Genomic DNA, 12,077 nt, shown 5'->3' on the forward strand with positions numbered 1-12,077 from the left:
GGAGACCTCATCAGCTAGAGCAGAAATGAAAACACTGGGAAAATTTCGGTTTTTGAGTCTACTGTGTTCTCTGTAGTTTTTTTAAGTATAGTCATTAAAATTAAAAATCTTATTCTAAGGGAATATTTAATGACGTGGCAAATGCTCATGATTTATTAAATAAAAGTCTATGTTTGTCTATACACATTTATAACGTAGCATCTCTCTGATGGGATTATGAGTGGTGTTTATTTCATTCTTTGCACTTTCCTATATTTCCACATTTTTTGAGAGTGAACGTTTATTTTTTACTTATTTCTTGTATGGGGCTGTGCTGGGTCTTTTTTTTTTTGTGCTGGGTCTTCATTGCAGCGCGGGGGCTTCTCTGATTGTGGCGCGGGCTTCGTTGTCCTGTGGCCTGTGGGAACAAACCCACGTCCTCTGCATTGCACGGCGGGTTCTCAACCCGACCACCAGAGAAGTCCCGATAGAGAACACTTGTAACTTGTAAAAAATAAAGTTTAATTTTAAAAGCTCCGTGTAAACTGGGGCGCGTCTGAGCGCACACGCGTGAAGGAAGCATAGCGTTTCCTGCTCCTCTGCTGCCTTTCCCGTGGAGACGGAGAGGAGACTGTGGAAGTGAGACCCACATTTCTCGCCAGTGAAGTGGAAGTAACAGTGGTCAGTGATGCCTACCTCCTGAAGGTTTTTGTGAGGATTTAATGAGTTCCTGTGCTGAAATAGTTTCCATTAAGTAATTATGTTTGCTGTTACCATTATTGCTATTTGCACTGTTATTTTGGCTTTCATGTCCCACGTCCTTATAGTAGTCTGTGTGCTTTCCCGAGGTGACTGACTGTGGCTGTTCTCTCTAGAGTTTGCCTGATAACCACTTCATTTTCACTTGATTTTGGGGTCATGTGGGTCTTGCCCACCTCTCTGGAGTACTTAGACAAATCGAGGACTGGGGAGCATGTGCATTGCTTAGCTAAGACAGCTTTGCCCTTAGAGTTGTCAGTTTATGAACTACGTTGCTGCATGGCCAGGATCGACATTCACTGTCGAAGTTTCCGTTGTAGTAGCCTCTGGCCTGAACAACAGCAAAGCTGTTGAATCCGTGTGACCCTAGGCACATTTCTGAACCTCCCCGAGTGCTTCAGCTCCTGCTGAAAGAGGGCTCATTCGTGTTCTTAACCGTCACTTGTGCTTGTGCTTAGTCCTCAGTCGCGTCCGACTCTCTGCGACCCCGTGGACTGTAGCCCGCCAGGCTCCTCCGTCCATGGCATTCTCGAGGCAGGGATACTGGAGTGGGTTGCCTTGCCCTCCTCCAGGGGATCTTGCCAACCCAGGGATCGAACCCAGGTCTCCTGCATTGCAGGTGGATTCTTAACCGTCTGAGCCACCAGGGAAGCTGAAGAATACTGGAATGGGTAGCCTATCCCTTCTCCAGGTTAACTTCCCGACCCAGGAATCAAACCAGGGCCTCCTGCATTGTCGGCAGATTCTTAACCAGCTGCGCTACCAGGGAAGCCCTTCATCAGCACAGACGGACGTTGTTATTCACTTGCAGGAACCGTGCTTGTAAGTTACCCTGCCTGCTTCACTGTCCGTCTGGTCTGTTTTGACTGTCAGATGAAATAGGGATTTGAAAACGCCTTACAATCTAGAGGATTTTTATTCCAGCGTTGAACTAGGGCCATACTGGAGAAAAAATGAGATTTTGCTTCTTTTCCATTCTTGCACTCATTCCTCCCTTAAAAATTTTCCCTTTTCATAACTCATTCATTTATTCAATAGGTACCTGGTGCCTCTGATGTACCTGAACCTTTTCTGGGTGCCAGGGGCTAGAAGGGTGAGTGAGGTGGATGTGTGGGCTCTGCTTTTGGGGTGGCTTACACCAGTGGGGGGTCAGAAAGAGAAGGCCATCAACAGGAGAGAAAGAGAGTGTGTGGAGAAAGTGCAGCAGGGGTGGGGGTGTGATGGAGAGTCCTGTGGAAAGGGCTCAGGACTGCTCAGTTGGTAAAGAACCTCCCTGCGGTGCAGAAGATCCCAGTTCGATTCCTGGGGCAGGAAGATCCCCTGGAGAAGGGAAAGACTACCCACTCCAGTGTTCTGGCCTGAAGAATTCCATGGACTGTATAGTCCATGGGGTCGCAAAGAGTCAGACATGACTGAGAAACTTTCACTTGCAGGACTTGAAGGGCAAAAAGGCATAGATTCAGGTCTTGTCCATGGGCCTTGGACAAGTCCTGTGGTCCTCTGGCCCTCAGTAGCTCATGTAAAAGTTTGTATGAGTGAGTGCTTCATAAATTATAACACTATGTGATGACTGAGCATCTTTATTGAGGGAAGCTTTTTTTTTTTCTTTAAGTTATCTATTTATGGCTGTGCTGGGTCTTGCTGCTGGATGGGCTTTTCTCTAGTTGCAGCAAGCAGGGGCAGCGCTCTTGCTGTGGTGTGCAGGCTTCTCACCGCCGTGGCTTCTGTTGCTGCCAGAGCACTGACTCTTGGGCGTGTGGGCTCAGCAATGGCGGATCCCGGGCTTGAGAGCACAGGCTCAGTAGTGGCGATGGGGCTTAGTTGCTCTGTGGCATCTTCCTGGATCAGGGATTGAACCTGTGTCTCCTGCATTGACAGGCAGATTTCTTACCACTGAACCCCTGGAGAAGTCCAAGGGAAGCTTTGAATCCACATTTCTGAGAGGTGTGGGTGTCAGGGTGACACAGGGGAGGAGCTGTGTGGCTGAGGAGGCTGTGGGCGTTTCTCCACCACCTCCACATGGTATTCCTCCATCTGGACTGGCCCACTGCTCTCCTAGTGCAGTGTCTTTACTGTTTCTTTTACACATTATTATTATTATTATTATCTTTTTGGCCGCATGGCATGTGGGATCTTATTTTTCCAACCAGGGATCGAACCCATGCCCCCTGCAGGGGAAGCACAGAGTCCTAACCACTGGGCTGCCAGGGAATTCCTCTTTTCAATGTTCTCTGCTTCCTGGTGGGCTTCAGAGTTTCCAGTGTTTTCAGAGAAGCTTTCTCCACTCTCTGGTCCACGCTTGCTCTCTCCTTCTTCTCATTGAGACTCACAGGTTAGCACCAGTCATATCTGGTTTTGTGTCTTTTCAGTTTCTTTTGCCTCCCTGACTAGATCATAAGCTGCTTGAGATTCAGAGCTATATTTAATATTCTTCCCACCCCTTCCCCACCACTTATCATGATATAAATTACAGGGGGCAGAAAATATTGAAGTGAGTTTTGATTTACAATTTTGTTCATTTATTTATGACTGTGCCGGGTCTTCGTTCCTTTGTGCGGGCTTCCTCTGCTTGCAGTGAGCAGTGACTCCTCTGGTTGTGGTGCCCGGGCCTCTCGTCACAGAAGTTCCCCTGCTGTGGAGCGCGGACTCCAGGCTCGGGAGTTGCAGCTTGAGGGCTCCCAAGTGCAGACTGAGCCCTGTGGTGCATCGGCGTGTGGAATCTTCAGAACGAGGGGTCAGACCCGTGTCCCCTGCACTGACAGGCAGCTTCTCACCCACTGAACCCCAGGGAAGTCCTCAGAATTAATCTTAATGACACTTGGTTTACCTTCCCTGTGGAATTAAGCTCTGACTATAATTTATACCCACCTGAAAGTCCCTCATTCCCACTGTGAAACCTGATTTGTCTTTGCATGACTAGACATTGAAAGCGTTACAATGCCTTGTTCTTCAGCCCCAGGTTTCCCCAGATGCCGGTTAAGATCCCTCGTCCTGCCTGAAGATCAGCGGTGGAGACCTTGGCCATGGCGTCTGTGTCGGAGCCTGTCACCTTCAGAGAGTTCTGCCCGCTGTACTATCTGCTGAATGCCATCCCCACGAGGATCCAGAAGGGGTTCCGCTCGCTGGTGGTCTACCTCACGGCCCTCGACACCAACGGCGACTACATCGCGGTGGGCAGCAGCATCGGCATGCTCTACCTGTACTGCCGGCAGCACGGCCAGATGAGGAAGTACAACTTCGAGGTGGGCGCGCTCGTGTGCCTGGACCCGGGGCCCTGGCTGGCGTGTGACACGCCCGTGAGTCCAGGGTGGGGGGTTGCTTCCGAGCTACTTCCGAAGCGTGGCCTGAGTGTCCCACCCAAAGAGTACCTTACAGCCATCCTTCAGGTGGAGCGCAACTAAAAATGCAATATTTTAACTTGCTTTTCTTGCCTCCAGAAATCCAGCATTACTTTATCGTTCCAATTTTAGTATATGTGCTGCCGAAGCAAGCACCCAGCATTACTTTAAAAGAGAACAGTACAGTGTTGAACACTTTGAAAATGGGCAAATTTTCTAAGTGTTTTTTTTTCTTCTCTTTAAAAAAATTTTTGGCCATACCATGTGGCACGCGGGATCGGACTCGGATCCCCTTCAGTGGGGGCGCAGAGTCTTAACCACTGGATCATCAGAGAAGTCTCTCAGAGTGTTTTCTGAGAGTACTTTGACTGACTGGCTCTCAAACAGTCTAGGTGTTCTGGCACAATTATTAATAAAAATGGATTGGGATCAGTGTTGGCTAGGTGCCGGAACACGTATGAGGACTCTGCTCTTGCGCCCTGCCGTTGGGGTCCTAGCCGACCTCTGTTCTGGGTTGCTGCCTCAGGCACCTGTGTGTGTTGTAGATGCTGGGGATGGACCATCACTGTACTCAACCTGTTTCGTTAGTACCTGTGATTTATAAGAACGTGGGTTTTGTGAGAGACTCAAGGGCAACCACATGGGGCTCTACACTGCAGTTAGTGGACTTTTGCAGGCTAAGCCGAGGCTTTCGTATTTAAGAGAAGTATTTACAAATATCTATACTTTAATCAGTATCGACTTATTAAAGTTTAATTTATAAAGTTGGTTTTTCTTAAGCCTCTGTAGTCAATTAAAATAACACAAATGGTTAGTATCCATATAGTACTTACTATGTGCCAGGCATTATTCTAAACCCTCTACATATATTAACTCATTTTATCCTCACAGAATTCTGTGAGGATAGACAAAACAGCCCTATGTTGTTTTGTCATCTCCGTTTTATCAGGGAGACAACTGAGGCTCAGAGAGGTTGAGTGACTTGCAAGACAGTCAGAAAGTGTGGTGACACTATGGTCTGAACTTGGGCAGATTGGATCTGGAGTTTGTATTTTTTGTATGAAAATTAAAACTATTGCTCTTTCTTTTCTTGATTAATAGGGCATGGGTTTGACTGATCTAGTTCCCCAAACGTTTAAGACCACTATATAGTTAGTCTTTTAAAACTGTGGCTGTGAATTGTTGTCTTTGTTCAGTCGCTCAGTTGTGTCTGACTCTTTGCGACCTCATGGACTGCAGCATGCCAGGCTTCCCTGTCCTTCACCACCTCCCAGAGCATGCTCAGACTCATGTCCATTGAGTCGGTGATGCCATCCAACCAGCTCATCCTCTGTCACCCCCTTCTCCTCCTGCCCTCAGTCTTTCCCACCATCAGGGTCTTTTCCAATGAGTCAGTTCTTCGAATCAGGAGGCCAAAGTACTGGAGCTTCAGCTTCAACATCAGTCCTTCCAATGAATACTCAGGGTTGATTTCCTTTAGGATTGCCTGGTTTGATTTCCTTGCTGTACAGTAATTATGAATTAATCTGAAATCTCTTAAATAGTTTAGCACTGAACAAGGAAAACTTAATGACTCCAGCAGTGACCGCCCCCTGCACAGGATAGAGCAAAGAAATTCATGCCCAGATACATTCTAATCAAACATCTAAAAACTCAAGACAGAGAGAAATCTTAAAAGCAGCCAGAGAAAATGATACATTACTTGTAGAGGACAATTACTTGAATGATGGGAAGTCTCTCATCAGAAACTAGAAGATGTTGGTACAGCATGTTTAAAGTGTTGAAAGAAAAGAATTGTCAGCTCAGAATTTTTATCCAGCAAAAATATCTATTAGGAAAGAAGGTGAAACAAAAATGTTGTTGGATGAAGGAAAACTAAAGGCATTCATTGCCAGCACCCCGGCTCTAAATAATTGCTTCAGGAAGTTCTTTAGACAAATGATAATTGATACCAGAAGGAAACTTGGAACACCAGTAATGAAGGGAGAATAATAGTAAATACCTAGGCTGTTTCCCTCCTCTTGAGTTTTTTTTAAATATATTTGACAGAAAAAAATATATCATTATCTGATCGAGTTTTCAGTTTATACACATGGAGTAATATATAAAAAAATTATAATGTAAGAGGGGAGAGTAAGGGACCTATAAGGTAGTAGGGTTTCTTCATTCTACTTGAAGAGGTTAAATGCTGAGTCTAAATATATTTTGAAAAGTTGTGTGTGTATATGTATGTGCGTGTGTGCATTTGTATATCTCCCACATTTGATATGGTAATCCTTAGAGCAGCCACTTAAAACCCTTGTACAGCATGGTATAATAAAAAATTACTATAGACATACCAAAATAGAATGTTAAAATATGTTGAGACAGTTCTCCGAAAATCAAGAAAGGTTAAACAGAAGAAGGAAAAACAGGAGTAACAAACAAAAAACAAATAAAATCATAGACTTAAATCAAAACATGCCAATAATTATGTTAAATGAAAATGATCCATGCACATCAATTAAAAACAATAACTGGGATGGAGAAAAAACTCATAAACAACTATTTGTTGTTTATAAGAAACTCATTCAAATATAATCACATGTCAATAGATAAAAAGTGAAAGGATGAAAAAATATACTACGTAAATGCTTATCAAAAGAAGGCTGAGGGCTTCCCTGGTGGCTCAGTGTAAAGAGTGCGCCTGCCAGTGAAGGAGACACGGCTTGGATGCCTGGCCCAGGAAGGCCGCAGAGCAGCTAGGCCTGTGTGAGAGCTCCTGAGCCTGGGCCTAGAGCCCTTGGTGCCGGCGCAGCTCCGCAGCCCGCGTGCCCTGCGGCCCCTGCTCCGCAGCAAGGGAGCCACTGTGGTAAAAAGCCCTTGCCCCACAAGTGCAGAGTGGCCCCACTCGCTGAGACTGGAGAAAAGCCCGCACAGCAGCAAAGACCCAGCACAGCCAAATGTAGATGAAAGTGCTGAAAAAGAGTGCTGAGTGGCTATATTAATATCAGAGTAGTCCTCTGAGCAAGGAAATAACCAGAGAGACAGTATTTAGTGACAGAAGTCATTATGCCTTCTCAGTTCAGTGAGAAGGCATAGTGGTCCTGAATGTGTATTGTGTTCCTTAACAACAGGGCTGCACGACATATGAAGCAACAACTGACATAGCTGAAAGAAGAAGTAGAAAAATCTGCAATTCTAGTTGGAGATGTCAACACCCCACTGTCAGTAATAGTAGCAGACCTCAGCAGCCCCATCCAGCTTTGTGATCTAAGTGATGTTTACAGAGCACTCCACCCAACAGCAGCTCAGAGCACATTCTTTACAAGTGAACATGGAACAGTCACCAGGACAGACTGTATTCCTGGTCATAAAACACTCCTCAATAAATTTAAATTGGAGCAGACTTTACATAAAAACCACAGACCTTCAATTTGTAAAATAACACTGGATCTGTGAAGCACAATAAAACGAGGCATGCACTATTTTTAAAATTTCAGCCTCCAAACTAAAAAAAAAACTTAAGGGAGCAAGAGTTTAGTACTCCCCAGAGTGAAAGTACAAGTTGCATCTGATGCCAGTTTCCTGATTTTACTGGAACTAGTTTTCTGTTTATTAGATGAGCCCCGTGAACTCTGGAGGGGTGTGCCGTGTAAGGACAGCTTCTGCGGGGACGAGCAGAACTGGGGGGATATGGTGCAGATGACTGGACCTAGGAAGGAAGAAGGGGACCTTGGGAAGTTCCATGCATAGGGTCATACGAGAGCATATTTTACTGGGCCCAAATCCACACTCAGCAACTCTGAGTATCAAAAGGGTTTTTGAATACCCATTGGGTATAGAATATAAGCATATTGTGGAGAATCACAAAGGAAGTAGAAAATAAAACTTCTCGTTTTGAAGAGAACAGAGAATTTGGATTTAGAATATTAGGGTTTGAAAGCAAAGTTAAATGTCTGTATGTAAAACACATAGGAAAGGATCTGGAGGGATCTATTCATTATGATGATAGAGGGGACTGAGAATGGGAGCAGGAAGAGAAGGGAAGTATCTTTTTTTTCTACTTTATTATTTTTTATTTTAAATATTGTGGACTTATTAGAATTTGGACAATAAATATATATTCATCTGTTACTTGTATAAACACAACAACATAAAGATTTGTTTTGAGCTTTGACTGTCAGTCTTTAGTTGTGTGAGCTGAGGATGAATTAAATATTTATGTCATTGTTACTGTAATTTTCGGCTTCAGAGCTGGGAGTCTTAGAATCATTTGATACAATCCCTGTGTTTTACAGATAAAAGAAACAGTGATTCCTGCCCCAAGCTACATAGCTGGTTGCCTAACCATTTTGCTGTCTTCCTATGTGGGAAGGCAGGGCTTCCACAAAAGTCTGGATTTAGAGGACAATAGAAACAGATTAATTAAGAGTTTCTTTGGAATTTCATAGTGACAATTGAGAGGTGCATCAGCTAGGTTTTTTTTTTGTTGTTGTTGTTGTTTTAATTTTTAAAAATTCTGGCCACACTGAGACTTATGGGATCTTAGTTCCCCAACCAGGGATCAAACCCATGCCCCCCTGCAGTGGAGCATGAGGGAGCTCCACTGGAGCATGAGGGAGGTCCCTCAACTAGTTTAGTTTAGGGAATGTCTAAGGTTTTATGGGAAGGTAAATAAAAATTAGTTGCGTTGTCGTTCAGTTGCCTAGTTGTGTCTGACTCTTTGTGACCCCATAGACTGCAGCTCTCCAGACCTCTGTATCCCTCACCATCTTCAGAAGTTTGCCCAAGTTAATGTCCATTGCATCAATGATGCCATCCAGCCATCTTATCCTCTGACGCCCTCTTCTCCTTCTGCCCTCAATCTTTCCCAACATCAGGGAATTTTCCAGTGAATCAGCTGATCGTATCAGATGACCAAATTACTGGAGTTTCAACTTCAGCATCAGTCCTTCCATTGAGTATCAGGGTTGACTTCCCTTAAGATTGACTGGTTTGATCTCCTTGCGGTCCACGGGACTCTCAGGAGTCTTCTCCAGCACTGCAGTTCAAAGGCATCAATTCTTGGGCACTCCGCCTTCTTTACGGTCCAGCTCTCACAACTGTGTGTGACCACTGGGAAGACCATAGCCTTGACTGTTAACGGACCTTTGTCAGTGGGGTAATGTCTCTGCTTTCCAGCACACTGTCTAGGTTTGTCATCGCTTTCCTGCCAAGAAGCAAACATCTTCTGATTTCACGGCTGCAGTCACCATGCGAAGTGATTTTTAGAGCCCAAGAAGAGGAAATCTGTCACTACTTCCACCTTTTCTCCCTCTATTTGCCTTGAAGTAATGGGGCCGGATGCCATAATCTTTGTTTTTTAATCCTTAGTTTTAAGCCAGCTTGTTCACTCTCCTCCTTCACCCTCTTCAAGAGTCTCTTAAAAAAAAAAAAAAGAGGCTCTTTAGTTCCTCTTCTCTTTCTGCCTCACTGGTAGAGGGAATGGCAAACCACCCCAGTATACTTGTCGTGAGAACCTCATAACTGTATAAAAGGACAAAAATTAGTTTACCCTCTAATAAATCCATGTGTGGCATGCATGGGTGAAAGATTATGTTTTTAAATGAAGTTATTTTCCAAAAGAAGAAAGCAGATCTTTTATATGATAAAGTCTGACGTGTTTTCAAGAATAATGCTTTTAGAAACCTTTTTTCCTTACACAAGTTAGTGGGAGAGGGCAGATGGAGACAGGAAATGCTTCCTTGCTAAGTGCAAAAGCATGAAGGAGATGCTGTGAGGAGCTAATGAGTACAGAAGTGTTATAAACCTGTTGTTAAATATATGGGTGTGACATACATAAGAGACCAGAAAGACAAGTTGACCTGTGTTTCTGGTTTTTTGCTTTGAAATTAAATGTGTGATCTCTCCTTAGCACCTAGCTCATTGTTGAAATTTCATAGATTTGCCTTCAAAACTGCCTTTATGTTAAGCCTAACTGTGAGAGTTCTCATTTCTGCAACTTTTCCATACTGGTCTCCTGGTGAATTTATTCAGTAAGTATTTATTGAGCGTTTACCATGTGCCAGGCCCATTTTAGGACTCGGAAATGCAATGGAGAACACACCATTTCTAACGTGGAGAGCAAAAAATGAGTATGAGAAGGCCGCTTGGCCGGGTGGGGAGCAGTGCTGGGGGAAGGGAGCAGCGCGGGGAGAGGGGAGCTGCCAGCAGGAGTGGCTGCTGACTGAGCAGGTGACAGGTGCACACAGACCTCCAGAGAGTGACCAGCTCACCAGGAGGAGCTTCCTGATGGAGGGTCCAGGGTGAAGGAAGGGGAGCCCTGGGCGTGTGAGGGAACGTTGTGAATGGTTCATTGACTGATGCCTGTTGTATTTTTTAAAGTGATGCAGAAGTGAGAGCTTTTGAATCACCATGTCAGCCAAAGGTATCTAATGCCTCCTGTGTCCTGATGGAAGTAATAACCCTTACATTTATTGCTGAGTAACAAGACTTGTAAAGCTTTGGTGATTAAGACAATGTGGTGTTACTACAAAAATAGATAAAGAGGTCATCGGAACAGACTAGAGAAGCCAGAAAATCCACAAAGTGATAATACAAAGATTTTCTGGTAAATGGTGTCAGCAGTTGGACTGGAATATAGGGGTGGAAGTGAAACTTGATCCCTCCCTCACTTTGTATGGTTCTTCTGTCTTAGCACTTCAAAGGTGCTATACCATTGTCTTTTGACTGCTGAGACTTCTGCCAGAGGTCTAATTGTTTTCCTGTAGGTAATCTGCCTTCTCTGTGTCCTTAAGATCGTCCCTAATGATAGAGTCCCAGGCCCTGGGACTTACTTCAAGCCTAGTAGACCTTTCCTACTCCGATTCGCCTCAAGGAAATTGTTCCAGAAGAAGATGCCTTGGTTTAACTTTCAGATCATTAAAAAGTTGTATAAATATTGAAACTTTAAACTGTGGTTTTTTGCTAGTGAAAGAATAGTGAAACATTTCTTATGAATTTAATGAGTTTATATCTTATTTGAGTCTTCTTAAACATTTCTAAGTAGTTCAGATTGGTTGGTTGCGTGATGTGCTAGCAGTTTCTACTGAAGGTTGAGCTTTGACACACCAAAAGCGGCCCATGAAGAAAGCCTTGTCAGACTTAACAGCCTCCTTGGGCTTGCTCACAAAGAACACTTTCTCCCTGATGTTTTCTGCTTTGTGTATAAAGGGAAAAGTGCCTGCCAAGGAGCCTAAGAAACTTGGCTAAGACCTATTGGTGAAGTGATTGTCCAGAAAACCACTGCTGGCTTCTTGCAAATCAGAGGTTTTTCTCTTAAGCTAATTACTAGATTTCTGTTTGAGGAAGTTAAGTTGCCACTTAGAGGCAACAAGAAGTGTCCCCACCCCGCTCCCCAGAAGCTGGAAAGGAGGGAAATAGAAGAGTTAAACACATAATAGATTAGCTCTTCCGAGGACAGAGTCTCCTTAAAGAGACAGAAGAGTGGCTCCCAGGCCAGACTAGGACAGAAGTGTTTTCATTTCAAAAGCAAGAGTATATGACAGAGGAGAGGGCAGGCAGGCTGCTGTGTAACTTTGGGAAATTGAATGTTGGGCTGAACCGGGCTTTGCTGGAGGTGGAGGTAGCGATTCCCTGAGGGCTGTGATGCCCTTGGTGTGGCTGGCGCTGAGGCTTACTGAGGTTTCATCAGAAGTTGCCCCATGCTTGCTGAGCAGCTTTTGAACTAGAACTTGCTGCCCACCTACATCGGCCAGCGGGGGCGGAGTGCTGCTTGTCTCCACATGAGCCTTCTGGTTTGTGCAAGCATTCATTCACTGTGAAACAATCACGCATTGGCTTCAGGGTTCGGCTTCGTGTGAGTTGGGTGATCAAAAGACAGCCCTCCGGGGCTGATGAACAGCAGGACACTTAGTGGATTGAATACCTGGTCAGGAGGCTGGAGGGCAGATCCTTCGGGTGCCGTTCACCAGTGTGGATCTGTGTCTTAGGCACTTCTGTACACGTCTGTGTGTAAAC

At 44.7% G+C, this 12,077-nt stretch overlaps 1 protein-coding gene across 11 annotated transcripts in view; it reads left to right on the forward strand.

Moving 5' to 3' along the window:
- Positions 1 to 12,077, forward strand: part of TECPR2 (tectonin beta-propeller repeat containing 2) — a 100,263-nt gene that overhangs the window by 9,500 nt on the left and 78,686 nt on the right. For all 11 annotated transcript variants that reach the window (XM_061159463.1, XM_061159466.1, XM_061159467.1 and 8 more), the window contains exon 2: positions 3,692 to 3,980. In XM_061159463.1, coding sequence (XP_061015446.1) covers positions 3,762 to 3,980 — 219 coding nt within the window. In that variant the 5' untranslated portion in view covers positions 3,692 to 3,761. The remainder of the gene's footprint in view (positions 1 to 3,691; positions 3,981 to 12,077) is intronic.

The sequence above is a fragment of the Dama dama genome, chromosome 13, assembly GCF_033118175.1.
Source record: "Dama dama isolate Ldn47 chromosome 13, ASM3311817v1, whole genome shotgun sequence".
NCBI classification, from domain to species: domain Eukaryota; kingdom Metazoa; phylum Chordata; class Mammalia; order Artiodactyla; family Cervidae; genus Dama; species Dama dama.